This window comes from Dermacentor albipictus, chromosome 4, assembly GCF_038994185.2.
Source record: "Dermacentor albipictus isolate Rhodes 1998 colony chromosome 4, USDA_Dalb.pri_finalv2, whole genome shotgun sequence".
Classification (NCBI taxonomy): Eukaryota; Metazoa; Arthropoda; class Arachnida; order Ixodida; family Ixodidae; genus Dermacentor; species Dermacentor albipictus.
In genome coordinates, this window is record NC_091824.1 from 112,190,172 (window position 1) to 112,210,356 (window position 20,185).

General features: G+C 45.1%; 1 protein-coding gene across 1 annotated transcript; it reads right to left on the reverse strand.

Moving 5' to 3' along the window:
- Nucleotides 1-2,406: 2,406 nt before the first annotated feature.
- On the reverse strand, nt 2,407-19,184 carry LOC139059257 (calsequestrin-2-like). The gene is made up of 12 exons (XM_070537424.1): nt 18,644-19,184; nt 16,146-16,233; nt 14,980-15,068; nt 14,789-14,894; nt 12,633-12,706; nt 11,834-11,920; nt 9,838-9,930; nt 9,046-9,231; nt 7,102-7,164; nt 5,116-5,263; nt 3,945-4,256; nt 2,407-2,570 (listed from the first exon to the last, which is right to left on the reverse strand). Exons 1-12 carry the CDS (start codon nt 18,899-18,901, stop codon nt 2,542-2,544), a joined length of 1,533 nt encoding a protein of 510 aa, XP_070393525.1. The 5' UTR covers nt 18,902-19,184; the 3' UTR covers nt 2,407-2,541.
- Between the last annotated feature and the right edge of the window lie 1,001 nt (nt 19,185-20,185).

Sequence of the window (20,185 nt, forward strand, 5' to 3'; positions counted from 1 at the left end):
CTATGTAACTATTCTTAACGCTCCTAATTGAGTCAGAAACGTTAAACTTTCGCGATACATATTATTTAAGGTTTCCCCCCCATTTCTACTGCTTGTAAAGTTTGTGTAGCGCAGAGTCGTCTCGGCCACATTGGGGAAACATATGCCTGAAAACGGCCGCACGACACTTTGTAACACTTGCTTAAGGATACCCTTTTTTTTTTTACAAGATGTGCATTTTACCTACATGCATTTATCTTCCCACACAGATAGTATGCAGCTCTATTTGGCTAAGTTTGGTCTTGGTGGCATTTATAGTAATGCCAGAGCAACGTACTCAATCTTGCACCTCTCGAAAAAGACACAGCGTTCCATAGCACTTGCATACGTAATTTACTGCAAAATCCCCAATTAATCCACACAATTTCAACTTTGCCTATGCACTACTTATGTGCCCCTTATTTTTGCCAAATATAAACAAGGCGTCTTCTTTAGTTCACCGAGGACACCAGAGAAACCAACTGCAAACGCCTTATGACGCGTGAGAATAGGAGAGAAACGAGGATTCCGAAATTATTTTGAATTCTTCGAATTACGTCAAAAACCTGAAAATTTCGCCAGAGCTTAAACTTAAACGCCAATAAAATAAGACGAAATTAAGCTTAGAATGCCCCCTGTTAATACTCAATTTGAAATTTGTGTCTTGAATGTACAGTTGCTTTAGGATTGTGGAAAATGATAACGGCAGTATGACAGTTTCACATTTTTTTTTTTTGGCGGAGTCTATTTGATCCATACACATAAATTTGTGAAGAGATTAGCCATAAACGCCCCTCAATTTCCTATTAAATACAATTGTTATTTCATGGCTGCGTGTCAAACATTTCGCGTCGTTCATAAAACTCAATTATATGCGCCTATAGGAGAGCCCAAATACGTAATCTATCTCACAGGTCATTATTACACCAATAACTTTGGATTCAGCCTGTCCACAACTCAACATTGCGCTTATTCTTACAAAATAGAAACCTTGTGTAACGCATAGTTCCTCCGTAACACAGAAACGGTGTACAATGGCAGTATAACGCTTTCGAGCAGTTTCTCAAGGAATACGCTACAACGGCAATATTTTGTCCACATGCGTTAAAATTTGCCCACAAGTTCACCCTACCATTCATCGTGATCACTAAATGATCTCGGTCGCATGTGTAGTTACACCAGGCTAAATTTTGCGCCACTTGTAAAATACCCAAGGTTTGGGAGCACTTGCATACGCAATTTATTTCAAAAGCTGCTATTAACAGACACATTTCGAACTCTGCCTACGCTTAACTCGTAACGTCTCCCCTAATCTCGCCAAATATAAACAAGACGCCTTGGCTTCCCCGAGGTCCTCGGGGAAGCCAACTAGAAACCCCTTACGACGCATGAAAACAGGAAAAGAAAACAAGTGTTCAGTAATTATTTTCAAAGCCGATATTTATGCCAAGAACATGCAAGTTTCGCCACACATTAAGCTAAACATTTAAGCCATTTTCGCCGAACATGAAGTTTGTATCTTTTGCATTTTTTAGGAATTTGGCAAATATAGCGAATAAAGGATATACGGCATTGGAATGCTTGAATAAGTAGCTTTCAACAAAAGCTACAACTGAGCTGAAAAGAAACATTTATCGTTCGTGACGCACGACTTTCTTCCAACTTCAACGAAATATAACCCCCTGCTTCGCATAGTTCAAGGAAACAGGGGAACAGAAACTACACATGTATGCAGTATAACAATTGGGAGACGAGTATTCAGTAACATTAAAAGCCACATAATAAACCAACACACTTCCAACTTTCAGCAATCAAGCCTAGAATTTTCTTGATAATTTTCCCATATTTTCTGTAAACAAAATTTCTGCCGCTTTTGATCCTTGTCTCAGGAAGGACGCGTGACTTTTTAAGCGTTTATGACGCCTCCAAACAGGCTGAAAAAGGTATAGGAATTTTATTTACCCCTATTTGTTACACACGCTTCAAAATTCGCCTGTGTATCTCCCCTAACATTCCCCACTTTTCATTAAAACATAAATTTTGTGAGCGATATAATTTTTTTCAGAAAACTGAAAACTTGCGTGTAATGTTTTTTGAGCACTTCTAGTCGCAAGAAATGTTTCGCTGTAAAATCGCCTGCAAAGGCACATCCCGTTGTAGGGATATGATAAAACAGGGAGCTAACGCTGGGCATTACAATCAGCAAGCTGCTGCCGAAACGTGTCAGACCAAGCATGCTCAAGTTGCAACGGCGGCAGCGCACAGCCGCAAATGAACGTTCTTGCGTCTCGAAGGTCGTGATGTTTCGCCTCTCGATACATGCCCCGACTGTGTGTTCATGAGACTAGCACGTTTGTGCATGTCAATGCAAATACATTTGCACGGAGATTTATCAAATATATATAACAGGTTTATTTCGTGTAAAGAACAATCGCAGCCATATGCACATGCGTAATAAATTATATGTTGTGGAGCGACATCTGCAACAGTAAACAGTCCACTTGAAATATCCATAAAGCAGAACTACAGTTCCGTTCTTGCAGTTGTGGCACCTGAAAATAAGTGAAGAGAAAGAAAAGGTTATTGCTCACAAATAAGTTGCACGCATTGCTTATACAGAGCTGCTGTAACGATGAGAAAGTGTCTGCTCAGAGTACACGACATCCCGTTTATCAGAATTGCTGCAAGTTCTCATGATACTTCCAAGTGCGAGGCGCCCACAATACGACTTATGTTTACTGCTTAAAGTTGCAAAACCAATAGGGACACAGCATCACGTTTAGCGTGCAAATTCAGTATTCGCATCGGTTTGGTTACCATCAGTAAGAAGACAAGCATGGGCCACAGGGACGAGATAAAATGCGCCCATGTCATGTACTGCACACGACAATGCTTAATTTACACGTATTTCATAAATGTAAAAAAGAAAGTGAAAACCAAAAGAGTGATTATTCTAAGATATAATTTCCAGATGCGCATTTCTGCGCAAGACTATATAGTGTAACGTGTACCTGAACGGACCTGCAGAAGTACAAAAACTTAGCCTGCTCATAAAAGTGTCGGTGACTGTGGTTGCGCCAGCAAGGCTATTAACGCTATCCTAAATGAACCACACAAGAAAATATCAAGTAAAATGAAGCGAGTAGGTCACACTCCGAAACATCAAATTGCAAACGTCGAGGGCATGACAAGCAAGTTATCTAGTCGGCTGAGCACGATTCAGTTCGATTACCCCTGCCTTGTGTCAGTTGGCACAAGGCAGGTGTAATTTGAAATCGCTGGGAGAAGCCATCACTCTGCAGATGAATTACGAGATTCTGCGTGCCAAACGCACAATTTCATTAAGAGGCACGCCCGTAGTGGGGGACTCCGGATTAATTTTGGCCACCAAGGAAATCTTAACGTGCCCCCACTGCTCGGGACACGAGCGCTTTTGCATTTCGCCCCCATCGAAACGCGGCACCCGCGGCCGGGATTTAATACCGCGATATCATGCTTATCAGCGCAACACCACAGCCCCTAAGCCATCGCGGTGGGTTTCTCTCTGCAGTGAACATAAGACAACGATGGTGATGATGGTGGTGGTGCTTATATGGTGACGATGTTGATGTTTCAATGCTTCGCGGCACTGTCTATAGAACATTAAAGGAATAACCACGCCCGTGGGTATTTCGTGCGTCTTCGGCCCGCATGCGCCGACGCGCTGCGTGCGAGACGCCAAGGCCCACCCTACAAGCCACACGATTCGCGTAACACTGTCACCGGCCAGTCTTCTTAGTTCTGCGAGCATTCTGATTAGTGATCGCCCTTGGCATCTTCCCTGCTGCATCTCGCGTGCAGAAGTGCACAAAAAGCAGCTACAGCACGTTATTGCCGCTTCGGACTGAAGTTTCGGGCTCGAGGCTGGAAAGGCTGCGCGTGCCCACCGGAAGAGATGACGAGCACGGCGGGCGGCGACGTAAGCGTCGGGTGCAGGGCATCCCCAGTGACCTGGCACACCCAGGAGCCGTCGTCGCGGCCCCGGGTCAGGCCGCGCACCACGAGGCTGCAGTCCCCGTCGCGACCAGCTCCGGCCCACGACAGGTGCGGTAGCCGGGAGAGGCTGGCCCCCACGTTGCGGCCATCGCGAAGCCACAGGCAGTCGCCGGCCGCCGGGTCCAGCACGGTGCAACGCAGCTCGAGGGTGCCACCTTCGGCGCCGATCTGGGAGGCTGGAACCTCACTGAAGCGCCACGTGCCTGCAGCAGAAAAAAAAAGGAACAGTTTATGATGCGAGCCATAAGAGCCCACAGTATGTAATCATAATGTCCACCTTGAAACCTTCTTTTGCCTCCTGCCCCAGGGGATCAGTTTAGCAAGGCAGCCAGCCTATACATACGTAACTTTGTAATACGGGGGTTATTGCGCTATAAATTTGGAAGATGAATTTCCACCAACTAGCACACCTCACCGCTCTACTACTGTGTGCGTAAGCCTAGGTAAACCGGCAATGTGTTTTTTTTTCCTTTTCACTCATACTGCGCATTAAATAAAACAATGCAGTCACGTTTCAAAACCACGATCTGATTATGAGGCACGCTGCAGTCGGAGACGCCAGGTGAATTCTGACCACCTGGTGCTTTACGTGTACCCAGTACACGGTACACGAGCGTTTCATTCCGCCTCCATCAGAACGCAGCCGCCGCGGCCGATGACGAACCCGCGACCTCGAGCTCCGCACCACAACACCACAGTTCACTGAGCTACTGCGGTAAGTTCGTTCTCGCCTGGGCGCCGCAACAGTCACGAAGTGGCTGGCTCAAACAGAACCGCTGCTAAGATACCTACGATTCATTTTAGAATTACAAGAGTAACAGTACCACGATCATACGCTTGCACTACAAAGTAGTTCCTTGTATTCTAGGTCCTTCCACGCAAGCTTCACCCAGTAAGGCGAGGACATGCTTTGAGTGCGTGGCTGCACAGTACTCCAACCAAACTAAACAGGTACAATCACCACGTTCGAAATAGCATTCGTGAAAAGAATGCCGAAACGTAATTACACAACCGAGATAATCTGGGGCTACTACGACAAGCTTTCCGTGCCGGCGTACTCACCCGATTCCCCAGTTCCATCGGCGGCAGCTGCTGCTCCTGGTGCCGCTAAAGAGGCAAACCAGATGAGAAGCTTCTGTACGTTCTCCTCGTCCGAGCCTCGGCCCCCGGTAGCGTTGAGCGTCGACACGTCAAACCACTGGCCCTGGCCCTGCAGACGAAAAGCGAAGGAACGGGAAAGGCGGCGCGGACGGGATTTTAGAATGAATAACATTGCGAAGTTTAAGGAAATAATGAAAGGCACTAGTGACAACGCCTCCTACATCATGGAGCAGGTAATATGTCCCAAGCTCAACGCCGCGTACATTACACAGCAAATAGCCTTAATCCATCTCAAAAGCAGCTACGAAGCAATCGCGTAACATTCTCGCTGGATTTGACGTCAGGTCCATGAGAAACTGTATTAAGGTTATTCAAATCACATTCTTGCCGCCAGCTTTTGAGAACGTTGACGCGAAGTTATTGTAGACCATTGCGTCGTCGTAGACGACTAAAAGCAACCACAAACTGCAATTCGAATATCGCGAAATGACACGGAAATCCAGGACGCAGCGTCAACGTGGCAACTCGTCACACTATGTTACATCTTTATCTGTGTGTTTATGCAAAGAAAAGCTGTTTTTATCGCACGCAACATGGAGATCGTTATTTTCTCTACGTACGTAAGGATGCTGCTTCTGTCATCTGACAGTGGAATGTAAACAAAGAATCTTTCTTTAAGTTCCCAGAAAGCCAGCCACTAATAAGAACCGACTTGAAAAGTGAATATGTCCCCGAGCTTTTTTCAGGAGTAAGGAGGTTATCCCGAGGAAAGAATGCGATGAGCAGCGCCACGAAAAGGGTGGACAGTGGCGGACAGTCAGCCGACAGGGTGGGAACAATTCAACAATGTAGCAGCAAGCAGACTTCAGCGATTCATCTGGTTATGAATTCGTTTTGGGCGTACTTGCTGCTGCGACAACAGCAGGTACTCGCAGCAGACACTGATATCTTCGTTATCGTTTTCGTTCAAAACAACTTATCTTACCCGCTACGGGAAATGGGTTGGCCAAGAAGCGGGCCGTTACAGGTGTGTGCGCGTAGCCCTGAAAGCCCGAACATTTCACATCGAAGAAAATTAGAACATTTTGTTCACACTAAACACATTGGTGCGAAGAAAACTGTTAAATAATAATTTATTCAAGATATTACTACAGTAATAAATTAATTTTTTTAGCTATCCACAACTAAGACCTTCCTCCAGCATATAAAAACGATAGTAAAGACTATATAAGACTATATAATAAAGCGTATAAAAAATTTTACGTTGTGTTCTGTGGGGTTAAATAATAAGACAAAATAAACCGTAAGAGATAATATAAATTGGGTAAGAAAGAAGCGCAGGAATGAGAAAAAATGCTAAAATGAATTTCGGGATAAAGTAATTCAATATGAAGGAACAAAATCAAATCAGCAATAGATGATTTTGAAAATCTAACAACGTAGTCACTCGTCAATAACAAAGGTTTAGATTGAAATACAGGCGTCCCTATGACTGAAGCTTGTCTCGAAAAAATCAGCTTCTCAAGTACAACCTCGTGATGCCGAACACTTTCATCCACTGCAGTATTCGTCCGCTAGTTTCGTCCGGAACACATCCCAAAACAATGTCAGTGCTTGTAGTTTTCTGTTGCTATTGGCGCTAGTACTCCGCCATTGAAACGCGATACTCAGGCTGTAATAGCGGCTGGTGCTCTATGCACCACCGAGGAGCACTGAGTAATCACTTAAGGGGCGAAACACAGTAACGACGTATTTATAAAGGCACAGATATGTGCCTTTAGATGCTTTTATGCCCACCATTGAACAACGAAGACTGCCCTCCACACTGCTGTAAACCAGCTAGACGAAAGACCTTTTTTCGTCGCACAAGACCTTGTGACCATGGTCTCGCATGTCAAAACTGCAGAAGGTCCCAAAAAGCGCGCAGTAATAATAAAGAGAGATTACCGTGAGGAGATCGTGCGTTCCGAGATGCGGTCCAGGTCCGGTTTGGCCGAGTCGCCTCAGCATCTGCACAGTACATGAAGAATATACAAGGTATATTTCGTCGCAGTCGCGGAGTTTATTAAATCGTACTTGAATGTGAAGAGAAACGGGGTGTAATCAACAGTGCTGCAATGTAGTCAGATCCTCAAGTCCAATTGCACCACCACAGCCGTGCAAACAACTCGTAGCTGACCTCGAACATGGAGGCGGCATTACAGGGATTGCTGGTTAAAACGCCGCGCGTATATGTTGGCTATTCGGATGAGATACACACACGATATCTTTTTTTTATTTTATGATCATTGATCATTACGCTTCAAAACAAATTCGGGGCTCCGACACGTTGCAATTACATGTGATATCTAGCCGTCGAACGCCTGCCTTCGCCACAAGAAAATGGCTGCGAAACTCCCCTAATAGCGTAAAACCTTTCATTGTTTACAAATACTAGGTCAAGGACGGCTTCCGGTTTCACTCACTGACGTAGCCTGCTAAGTGTACATAGCAAGAAAGGCATTGGCGGCCATATCAAGTAGCAGGCGCGCGTTAAAATCTATGTCCTCAGATTTTCAACAGTTTTCCTATGTAAATAACGACAATTTTACTAGTCAAGATTGCCGTTAGTTACACGAAAATATTTAAGTATTAGCCTTGAGGCTTAGAGCGCATCTCTTATCTCTAAAGTTGAAAATAGGCTTTCCGCACAGTGAAACAACTCAAAAACACGCGTTGTGTTCTGGCGCAGTACACTGATAAGGCCCGTCACTTAAAGTGCTTCGGGGCCGCACTCTCTTTGCTATTATCGCGCGAACGAAACCATCTTATTAAGGCGAAATTATGTATCTCTTCGTCCAGTCGACTTTCGAATTCCGTGAACGAAAACACGACGACGACACGAAAGATACAAACACTATCATCATCATCATAATCATCATCATCATCATCAGTGACTAAGACGGGCCCTGTAAGCAAGCAAGATGGATGATAAAAAGGATGACAAAGTGGATTAAGTGGATGACTAGGCCAATTAAAATGAATGACTAAGCGAATTAAGATGGATGACTCAGGCGAGCTTAAGATAATAGGATTAAGATTTATGACTAGGCCATTGAAGAGGATGACTAAGCAAATCAGTCTATTTGAATTAAGATGAGTAAGCGAATTAAGAGGTAAAGTCGAATTAAAGTCGTACCGCGACCCTCCCACCTTGGTAGCCACCTTGGTTCCTACCTTGGTAGCCCAAGTCATACTGGCTTATGATTGCATACGTTGACAGCCCTACCTGTGACACTTCCGGTAGGGCTCACAAAAATTGCACATTTGTGGCTGGTCACGCTATAGCACGAAGAGGCAGGCAATGTGCACTACGTTCGAGACAGTGGGCAGCCGAACTCCCTCAGAGCAAAATATACTAGGAATGTGTTCACAATAGACGTCTGCGCTAAAATGCAGCCATAGCGCAATTTCGCTTCCTGCGATCTATGGACCTGCGAGATAAGCTGTGCTAGTGAAAAGAATCACCTCAATTTTGTGCAGAGATATTAGTTTCCCGAAACACTTTTCTGCCTTCCTATTTATTCAAATCTACTTCCCCTGTACGGCATAGCGAACCGCACATACTGCAAAGCTTTCTTAGATTTCAAGTGCGTTGGATCCGCGATTTCCTTTAGTCACTTTATCCCCGTGTGAGGTTACAAAGCGTACTTTTTTTATTGTTAGCTTTCCTGGCTTTTCTTTGTTAGTTTACCTCTCTAGTTCTCTCAAATGTCATGCTGGACGGGCTGCTATACGATACTGCATGCAGATATGCGCTGCGCTTTCTTCCGCCAACCATAGCGCGGTGTGACACTTAATTTGAAACTTTCTAACACGACAGAGTGCTCGCTGAAGCCTAAGCGCACGTACCATGTGAGCCGTGGGCAGAATAGCGGGGTCCACCCAGAGAAGGTTGAAGTGGGGGACGGTGCCAGCCAGAACAGTGGTGTTGGTAATGTTGCGCAGGGTGCGATGAAGAAGCCGCAGGAAGTAGGCACCGAGCGGTGATGCCTCGTCAGCTACGGCCAGCACAGTCACACGGCTCGGGTCTACTAGCTGCGCACAACGTACACAACGATCGAGAACTGCACAGATAGCACGGGCCACACATACCAGGTCAACATCGCCCACAAGCGTTATTTTTAGCTGGAAGTGGCGTGACACTGGCACTAGCACTGCGAGCGAAACTAGGGACGATCAGTGCGAAGTGAGGATTCAGTGCATATTGCTTTCATTACTGCAAAAACGTTCCGACGTTTTTTTAGAAACCCTAACGTAAAAAGTAATGAAGATGCACGCGTCTTTTGTTATTTGTTTGCTTTCTTGAGGAGTTACACAACCTGAAATCACGGAGGGCTGTTGTAGTAGTTATCTTCATTCTCTTGGAGAGTCGTAGTTTTATGTAGTTATGTAGTTTTATGCACAGCATTTCCTGCCATCATTGATTCATTGCGCGCATAAAATACGACCGCGACGGCGCTGGGAGAGCCCCCTTTATATTCTTCAGCAAAAACAGGGTAAATTCCAATTGAATGAAAAATTCAAAGACTACTGCAGCGCCCCAAAGGAAACTACAGGCAACGCCGCTAACGTTGAAGTTCTGTTATGCTGAAAATCCAAAAATGAGTTTGAAAGCTACCAAAAGTGATAAGTGTCACTCACCTCAGGGTCGTGCAGGTTGTGTTCGTCAACCTTGGTCAGGGCGACGTGCTTGTTCTGAGCTATGAAAGTTTGGATGTCTTGCAAGCTTGCCGGCTAATGGAATAAAGGCAATAAGAATATTTGAACCCCGGTATGCATGCACGATGTTCAGAGGTCTTAAAGAGTTGCGAAACGTAGTCCTGGAAGTTCATGCCAATAAACCAAAGCACAGTGTGCAAGATCTACCGAGCAAGTTATGAACACGCAATACGTGTAGGGTTTGGAGAAATAAAGTTGACTGAGTACGACGAGGGCTGGTGGACGGATTATCCATTATGAATTACTACAAAGCGCAAGTGACCGCTTGGCCACCTTGTTCTTTGTACACGCTTTGCTTCGCTTCCATGGTTCATGAGCGGGTTTTGTAAGCTTGATTTTCTAAAAGCACTACTAGCTGCCTTATTTCCAATGGACCTGACCAAATCCGAAATACAAGTACGAGATCAACGCAGAACGGATTACTAGATTTACGACTATATGTTCTACGCAGTACCTCTTACTATCTTTACTTTGCCTTCGAGTAAGCAGGATAACAAGACAATACCAGCCTGTTTATTTTTCTTTTGTTGTGCTTGAATGCTGTCGTATTGACAAAAAAGCAAAAGAAAATTTTGCCGAAGTTTTTTGTCGGGCCTTTCACGATAATTGTTGGATGAGCAATGAGTTGTCTCATCTGCGTCGAGTGTTAGTGGAGGCGCGAAATCGACGCGTCGCCCAACGTTTCAAAGTATCATGCACCAAGATATAAAATTATGCAAATGCCACGTAGCTGGACAGCAACAAGGTAACGTTTGCCGTCGCGTGGAGATACATTTTTTGCATACCAACGAATTGCATAATTCGCCAATTATCAATTTATTATTATAATTAGATGAAAAGTGTTAATGAGGAAAGTGTAGAGCAACGTGAGAAACTTCTAATACAGCTTTCTGCCGCTCAATACGCGCAACGTAAAAGTGTTCTTCCGAGCATGAAATAAGCTCGCGAATACACGCAAAGTGCCTCGAGTGGCCAGTCGCGCGGCAATTTCGCGTGTATTCGCGGACTTTTTTCATGCTCGGAAAAACACTGGTGTAGCACGTATTGAGCAAGAGAAAACTGTTTCGGGTGTTTTTCATGTAGCTCTACAACTTTCTCATTCACAATTTATCTATTTATAATACCTGAGAAGTCGATTAACTAATTAAGACGTATTATGCAATCCGACCAAATGCAAAAAAAAAAAAATCCGAGTATCTTCAAGCGACGGCAAACAACATTACCGTTGTTCTGTCCAGCTACGTGGCATTTGCCTGTTTTTAAATCTTGGTGCATGGTAGCTAGGGGCACTCTGTATAACAAGGTATTTACATCAACTACGCCTACATGTGCACGAGTTTGTTGAGGTGCCTGTGCAGTCGTATAGAATTCGCGTTGTGGTCAGTAGTCAAGTTGCACGGAAGGGAGCTCAGTATGAGCTGAAATTTCTAAAAGGCATCGGGAAGTGGGGTAAAATGAAGTGAGGAGATTCGCGGGAACAGCAACGCATTCACGCGTTTTTTTTTTTCATTTATGCTAGACAATCGGCATGCTGTGCATTCTGGCTGGCTTCAGCTTCATTCTTGAAACATGTACCCTGAATTTTTGTTGAGCAGGTAATTAGTAATTTCAGTTAATTATCGCAATCATACAACATCCCACGTTGTACTGGCGTAACACAGCCACCTTGAACTCTAATCGTCTATATATATATATGTGTGAACTGTTCTTCGCGGCGAAACGGACTGTTCACAAAGCGCAATTGACGAATTCCGTGCCACATCTAACAATCGCCATGATCTAGCGTTCTGAAACGCATCTACCACAGGCATTGAAAATACCGTAAAAAATAAACTCGCAGAATGTATCAAACTTCTTTTTCGCCTTCTGCCTTTCACAACCAGGTGTAGTTCATAAGGCGTCCCAAAGACAGACTCACGTTCTGGGGGCAGGTAACGGGCTGCTTGACAAACGGGCTATACAGGGCGATCTGACCGACCATGCTCAACTTCAGATGCTTGGCCACCTAAAAAAAAAAACAGCGGCGCACTTGTTTTAATGATCGACACTGAGCACACAACACAGACAACACTGAGCGCAGAACGCGGAAACATGCTCTCAGGCTGGTTGCTGCACGCACGAAATCACTTTCAATAAAATTGGGCCCGCGGAATCGTGCAGGTTCTGTGAACTAGATGAGAACAGATATTTGTGCTAAGACGCAGATATGTTTCCCAATTTAAGCGGGGCAATGCATCAAGCTTAGAGAACATAATAAGCTTACGGTCTCTTCAAGACCATTCTGCGACAAGGGTATGCTTGACGTCTAAAAGAAAAGACGTTGAGTGCCGTATGGCAGTTTCTGCTAACTCTTGAAACATAAGTGGACAATTTTTAAGCTATACAATTCGTCGAATTAAATACCGTGGTGTTACCCACTGTCAGGCCTACTGAAAGACTTCACTTCCGACTTTTACGCTATCCCTCAAGCTAGCCCTTTTCTATTTCGTGTCGAAAGCCTTCTGATACACGAAATGCGGCGTTCACACAGGCGTCACATGCAAGGCGGCTTACCTCGGAACACGATTCCATCGTGTGACTTGGTGCAAAATTGTAACAAGAACAAACCTACCCACTCCAGCACTCTACTCAAACAATGCCAAGGCACGAGCGACGTGCCTACGTCTAAAAAAAAATATGTTACCCCAGACTGGAGGCCGTCAATATGATGAACTCACGTTTCTATCGAAGACTGCATAGAACCGAGCGTGGTGGCCTTCGGTAATGGAGGCTTCCTCAAACAACTTGTAGTCTGGAGGAAATGTAGTGGAAAAATAAGCACCAGGAATGAGCGCCATTTCCGCCACATTTCACTCAACACGTGATGTCTGTAAGTGCTTTGACATTTTCAAGATGAACGAAAAATTAAGTGACCTAAAAAGTTATGTGCAGGCAACTTGACAAGCCCAAAAAACCCATCAAATGCAACAGGAGGCTGAGGGCGCTCACATGCGAGTACACAGGTGGGTAGCAGTCAATTTACAAAAATGTATGTGCACAAACAGGAAGCAGTACATTTTAATTAGAAAGCGAGTAGTCTGCGTGCACAAGAAAATATAATATTTATATACGAGCAGTATAAAGAATATAGCTATGAAAACTGACAAAACAATGTAACACGGCACTATAATGGGTACAGCACAAACTAAAAATGCGGTCATATACAGCGTAACATATGTGCCAAGGCAATAAAAAAATACCAAGAGCTGCTTTGACTGGAAGTAGTTTTGCAAGCTCCATAAGGACAGAAGATCTATTTTTCGTGTGGCGAGGTTAGTGAGTAATGTCGGAAGTGTATGCCGAAGCATTTGTTGACCCTAATTCGTTTTTGAGTGCGGAATGTTCCATTGTTCAGGCGTCCTTGTGTCATAGGCTGCAACAAGCGTATGTAGACAAGCTATACTTCAAATACAGTTTACTGCGTGCTGGAGTTTCCTGCGATACGCCAGAGCCATACGGTGTTGAAGGAGATTTTTAAATCTAGGTATATTAAGTGCTGTAAACAGTGGCTGCGTCGGTGTGTCATACGGCTTATTACATATCAAATGTACTGTTCCTTTTTTCCTGCGAGATAAAGAGAATGTATATTAGTTTCAGATGCCGCGCTCCATACTAGACAGCAGTAATTTAAATGACTTAAGATTAAAACATAAATTAGTATACTGCTTTATTTTTCGTCGAAGATATTTAAGGCAGCGTTTACGACTGCGTCTACGACTTGGGACAGTTTTCCAGCGAGGAAGTCGTAAGGGGTATTCCACGACATGTTTATCAAAGATAGCGTTTTTATTGTTTTTACAATTTCAATTTTGAGTCTCCTGTAAGTGAATTTGTTTCTGGCACAATTTTCTTATTTTTACCTTGAAAATAACTTTAAATAAGTTTATTTTTTATTAAAACAGTTTAATAAATACTTTAGTTTTGTTTGCAGTAACTTTAAGGACGTTTTCAAGAGACCATTCGTGGACTTTCCTTAGATCAAAGTTGGCTGTCGTTAAAAGGTTATGTACATCGTTTCAATTAAATAACAAAGTGGTGTCGTCAGCGTAGATTGGATATTTTGTGTTAGGATCAACATTAACTAAATCAGTTAAGTACAAATTAAAGAGAAGGGAACCAAGAATGCTTCCTTGCGGAACATCAAGCTTAACTGGCCTGACATGTTATCTGGCGTCAAGTTGCACTAGCAGCTTTCCGCGTTTCAAGTACGAAGTGATTAGGTCTAGAGCTATGCCCCGTATATCGTAATAGGTCATTTTTGAAACAATAGAACTTGATTTATACTTTGAAATGTCATATTGTAACCTACAAAGGCTCCCATGATTGAAAAATATTCTTCCAGGTTGTTCAGAATGAATTCTTTTCGTTAAGGAGGTCAACTTCCATGGACAAATGTTTTCGAAAAGCATACTAGCAACCAAAAATCAACGTCTCTTTCAGCAAATACTGTTATACGACAGTCCATAACTTTCTCCAGTCTTTTCGAAAATATAGGTAATATGAAATGAAAGTTAAGGCAACATTATTTCTGTAGTTGTAGAGAGTGGAAATATAAGACGTCATTCAAGTATTTATTGTCCGATGATGAAAATATGCACCTGTCATATTGCAAACACAAGCGGCAGAACTGAAGCTATGGCGTACTTATAAGCTGTATGTTTTTATCGTACCTGCAAAACTTCATAACTGAGAACAATCTCAAGAGCGCTGGCAAGTCCATTCTGTTGAAAATTAGTGATAACGTATAGATGCGTTGATGCTAGAATAACTGCTGTAATTCATAAATATTTCCGCGTTCTTTATGCACGTTGCATAAGGTTCGCAAAATTCTCACCTGCGGCGCCATTAACGAAGAAACCGACCACCTTGAGGTCCTGTACGTGATCAAAGGCTGCCTTGTCCACTTTGCCTGTGATCACCGATATGCTGGGTTGGGATGCCTAGAGTTGCAAGTTTATATTGTAAAAGAAGCGTATCCCTGCGAACACAGTAGGCACCTCTGCAACGAGACATTCGAAAACTTGCCTTTTGGATCCAGGAAAGGAGAGATGGTGTCGTTCTTGTGCCACTGTAGGGGACTGCCCTGCCCTGGCGGAAAAGAACCCAGCTTCCCACTGGAACAGCCGCAAGCGAAAGCCTTCAGTTGCGTGCAGACGTTAAACTGTTTTACTATCAGTGGCGTGCATTCGACGTTACTGGGAGAAGGGATGAGGGGGGGGGGGGGGAGAGTCGCGCAGAGTGCTGTAGAATTGACGCATTTAACAAATTCAAGGTCCTGGGATTAGATAAAACTAAAAGGTGAGCCAAGTGCAGAGGTGCGTAAACCATGTCGGCATTGTATTTGGATATCAAAGTCCCTGTAGAGCAAGGTATATAACAGCGCTAACGCGGAATACGTCTTTTACTGACTACGTGAAAAAGTTTCACCACGAAATTCATTAAACAATAACGCTGGTGTGACTCTCAGCAATGATTTTGCAAGCGCAACACAAACTAAAAGCTTCGAAGCAAAAATTTGATGCCACTGACAAAATTTAAGTGTTATGCATCCGAGCGTGGGCACGTATGCTAGCATGTGCAAGAGATGCATTTTGGAAGGCAACTGACAAGAAAGCCACGATTATTTTTCTCCGTGGAAGTTTACCCGAACACCCTATAGCTAGAAAGGCCAATGACCATTGCAGAGCATCATCTACTGGCCTACCCGCCGTGGTTGCTCAGTGGCTATGAGGTTGGGCTGCTGTGGTGAGATCGCGAGATCGAATTCCTGCTACGGCGACGCATGTCGATGGGGCCGAAATGTGGAAAAACCCGTGTACCTAGATTTAGGCGCACGTCAAAGAACCCCAGGTGGTCGAAATTTCCGGAGTCCTCCACTACGGCGTGCCTTATAATCGAAGTGGTTTTGGCACGTGAAACCCCATAATTTAATTAAATTTTTAATCTATTGGCCCTTGCTTTTGTGACAGCATGCCCATTCCATTATACAGAGCAGCAGGTGCATAAATGATTCCAATATGTTCGCGGCTGACCATACGTACGAGAACTAGCACGAAATCGCTTGCCTTCCTTTTTTGCAATATGTAAAGTCTATCTGCACATCCAATGGCTGTTCTGGAAAAACGGCGACGCAAGCAGCCAACACGTACTACGCCACCAAAGCAATCAATCGATAAATGAATATGCCATACCAGTCGCGGTAGGGACGGTCTCTTTGACTACGGATTCGGGAACGTCGCAGAACTTAAAATTCTCTCCTTCCAACAGCTGGGCTGCGGTCTGGAAAACAGAAAAGCACAAGTATCGTCATTCGTTTGCTTCCATAGCGACTTAAGACGGCGAACCCACACCACGAAAATAAACGTTGACTCTAAAGCTCCACTATATGCATGATCGGATCGCTTCAACAAATATGTTTTGCTGCTTTCTGTACCATTAGTGTATACGGTGCCTTGAGGGAAGACTACTGCTTCCATCCATTGTTTAGTGTAACGTTGTTCAACTCGAATTTCACGTGGTTTCATCGGTGCTTCTGCGGTTTTGTTTCTCACCAATGCTTGCCTTCTCGATCGTGGAGAGCACTTTACTATTCAATACCGTTACCGCGCAGCATGTGGAGCACAGAAACGAACGAAAATTGTCTATGGTCCAGCAGCTAGGTTCAAAAAAAAAATGTCAGCACCCGCTGCTGACACGAAGGTGCATCACCTTGACCACTTCGCAGGGCTTCCAGAGGCGACATGGCCATGAGGCTCAGGTTACGGAAGGTTTAAGAGCCACCGCCGGCCCAAATCCTCTGAAGAGAGACGAAATGTTAAAATTTTGAGTGTACGCCAGTTGTACCAAAACTGCGTGCTGGTAAGTAACAATGGCTAATCCAATAAGCCATTTCTTCGCACTCCTGCGAAGCTTTTAAGGTCGTTTCACAATGCGACTAAGTTTTATCGTAACAATAAGCACGCTCATGTGGCGTTAACAAAGCCGGAATAATGATACTAAAGTGATTTTTCGCTGCAACAGAGCTTTGTCATTTTGCACGACCATCAGAACGCTTCAACAGCGCTCGGAAAAGTCCAGCAGCCTAATGGGCCACAAGCGAGTCATCGGAGCTCCTGTTGGTGGTTTTGCGTGCTCACGAGGCTGCTGAGGCACTTAAAAGCTCGTTAAAATGGGGGTCACTCAGGCTTACTGAGAACCTATATGTAATGGAGGGACGTGGAGGCTAGGCTAAACCAGGGCTGTGGTTGTAAATAGGTTATGACCTCAGCGAAGTGTATACGCACTTCGCTAGGGCATTGGTTTAAACGCGAATGAATTTCGAGGTCGAGCTACAGTGAGGAGCACAGCAGAGCGACAAACAAGCGACGTCACGCGCGAAGTGCGCAGCAGTCAAACTTTGAAAGGATACAGACACACAACATCAATTCGAGGTCAAACGTACAAGGGAAACTGCAAGCAGTGTCAGCGAATCTCGTCAAAAGCTGGCAGCTGCGAGTGAAACTTGCATTCCAACAAACGCCGAGCTTCAAAGGTAGCACGGAGAGAACGATTGGGTGACGTGAGCGAATGTTGTTTCGTGTAAACGCGTGAGTGACATGGTGCCAACTCATTGTAAAATGGCTGTCCTATAGTATGTGGGAAGGACTAAAGCAGCGTCGAGGCATTCGGGTTTACCAGGATGAAAACATCTCAGTGTGAATCAAGCGCAAGTAATTGTGAGAAACCGTAGAATAATCTTTTAGGAGCGCACGTACAAGCATTCCCGTTATACCGATTTTCTGAATGTAACTTATCATTGACATGTGGTTGGCTTTCGCTACAGTCGGCTCCAAATCTAAGTGTCACATTCTTGGGCGAATGAAACAGAAAAAATATTTATAATAAAAGGTGCGGGATTTTATTTTTGGGACTCTGATGTCCCTTCCAATGTGAAGCTAGAAAGACTACTGACTGCACACATTCACAAAGCTGCGCGTGGGCAGTCGATAGAGCCACTGCAAAGCGCAATTACAGAACACGTCACGCATATAGGCATATCCGGCAGCGAACTTGGACAGGCGCTCCCTGTAACAAGCTTCGTGCTGCTTGCAGCTCCGCAAAACATACGAAGGAAGCACCAACTTTGCTGCCGGATGCATAATACCGCTCGGCAAAATAAATACTCGCTATGAGCCGCGGACTCTCGAAGTGATTAGCTGTGCATAGCACCTGTGCCCGCTAAAGTGGAACATCAACTAAAGAAAGTCTGTTCCCTGTTCGTACCTGATCGCTGCCCCATATCCTCATACACACAAGCGCACGGCGAGAATCTGACGTGATTTGTGTAACGTTAAATTAGGGTTTACTGTCCAAGCCTACATTTGTTTCAATGAACGACGGCCTAGTGAGGGAACCCATAGTAGTTCCAACCACTTCAGGTGTTTCACTTAACGTACGCAGACATTTTGAATCTCCCGCCCCCATCGACACGCAACTACTAAGGTAGAAAATCATCCGAGACCTTATGGTCTGCAAGCATAAGGGCATTGTATATAGTCCCTTAATCACCACGACAGGCCGCGTTCACAATTACTCGCAATGCGAATTTAAAGCGGGTTTAACGAACGGAATACGCTATTCGTTCGCTCAGCACGCCTCGCACAAGCGAGAGCTACGTTTTCCTTGGAAAACGCTTCTCCGGCAGTCTCACCTCGAAGGCGTCCTCGGCTCCGCAGGGCTGTTTCCTCGCCCCGGCGTCGCTGGACACGCGAACCACCAGCACGGCACCGCTGGTCTCGGCCGCGGCCTGCACCAGGGCCTGGCTGGTCTCCAGTCGGCACACGCGAATCACGCCGTCGTGCGTCGGCACGTCCAACAGACCCAGCAAGCCGGCTGCCGTGCCGCAGGCCGGCGAACAGAGCGCGGCGACCAAGGCCGCAATCAAGCACGGAGTCGCTGCTGCACGCATCGCTGCCCCCTCCCTGGCGCTTGCGGTTTGGGAACACTGTGGACGGCTAGTTTGCCGCAGCTGCACAAGGCCTTCAATATGCTTGCTCCGTTGGAGATGTGCGCAGCACTGGTGGCTTGCGAGCTGCGACTTTGCACGGAGTGACCGACTGGCGGCGGAAGGTGTCACCGAACAACGCCCTCCTCTCTGCACTGGCGTCCTCTCGACTCTGCCTGACGCACTTGTCTGTTCGACAGCGATAACAACGACCGCCCCGCGACCGACAACAAAGCGCGCGTCGGCGGAAGGCGCCCGCAACCGCTTGCGTAGAAATGCCAAACTCGCGCGATCTAAACTGCGTCACGCTGTTGCGCTACGCTTTTGTGTCACTTGAGTTGCGAATATGCCCTTCTTGCCCTTTTATTTGTATTCGCTGAACTAAAGCTTGCGGCATGCAAGGTGGAGGCGCAGCTGAATGGCACTTGACTGTTGACATAATCGTGTTCGGCGCTCAAGCACACGGTATCGGAACAATGGAGGTGTTCCTTTCTTTCTTTCTTCCTTTTTTTTACGGTACCGAATTTTTGAGTAGCAGATAGCATCAACTGGATTACATGAAGAGGCGGACATTACTTCCGCGAAAAATCAAAATGAGTAATCGACTAGTTAACAAAGTTTCACTAAATGTATTACTAATTACTTACGGCACATATTACGAATTACGAATTTGATATTTCGCGTAAATAATGTCCGCCTCTTCCAGTAATCCAGTTCAAAGATTTAAATTGTGCCGCGTTCCACAGGCGATATCTTAAAATTACGTATAGTCTTAAAAAACGACACTCGGTATGAACTCAAGATATTGACACACGGCATTTGTCATTGAGAACTCACAGATATGTTTTAAAACCACACCAGGTCAATTACTCTACATTAAGGTGACGCATTGAACAGAAGACAGGATTAGAACACTGATGATGACGATTACGACGATGAGGCAGTTCAGGTATACACAGTGAAAACTCTAATACTTACGCTGAAATAGTAGCTTGGGCTTGTTGGTTTTCCATCCTGGTGTTAACAGCGCAAATCGTAGAAGGGACACGAGACAAAAAGACGATACCACAAGCGCTATGGAGGGTGCGTGCGTTAGAGCGTGCGAGGCGCTTGTGATGTCGTCTTCTCGTCTCGTGACCCTTCTACGACTTGCGCTGTTAACACCAGGATCTACAGCTTCTCGCCTAGGCCACTGCTCCTTCAGCGGATCTCATCGCTTCTCGCGCACGTCGTCTGCCTTACCAGAGA

What these genes read in the sequence shown, in the direction of transcription:
- LOC139059257 (XM_070537424.1), bottom strand. Translation starts at nt 18,901, where the DNA reads ATGCGTGCAGCAGCGACTCCGTGCTTGATTGCGGCCTTGGTCGCCGCG. An exon ending in CCGTTACCTGCCCCCAGAAC is followed by an intron (nt 9,931 to 11,833) that starts GTGAGTCTGTCT and finishes TTATTCCATTAG; the next exon opens with CCGGCAAGCTTGCAAGACAT. An exon ending in ACAACCTGCACGACCCTGAG is followed by an intron (nt 9,232 to 9,837) that starts GTGAGTGACACT and finishes CGTTGTGCGCAG; the next exon opens with CTAGTAGACCCGAGCCGTGT.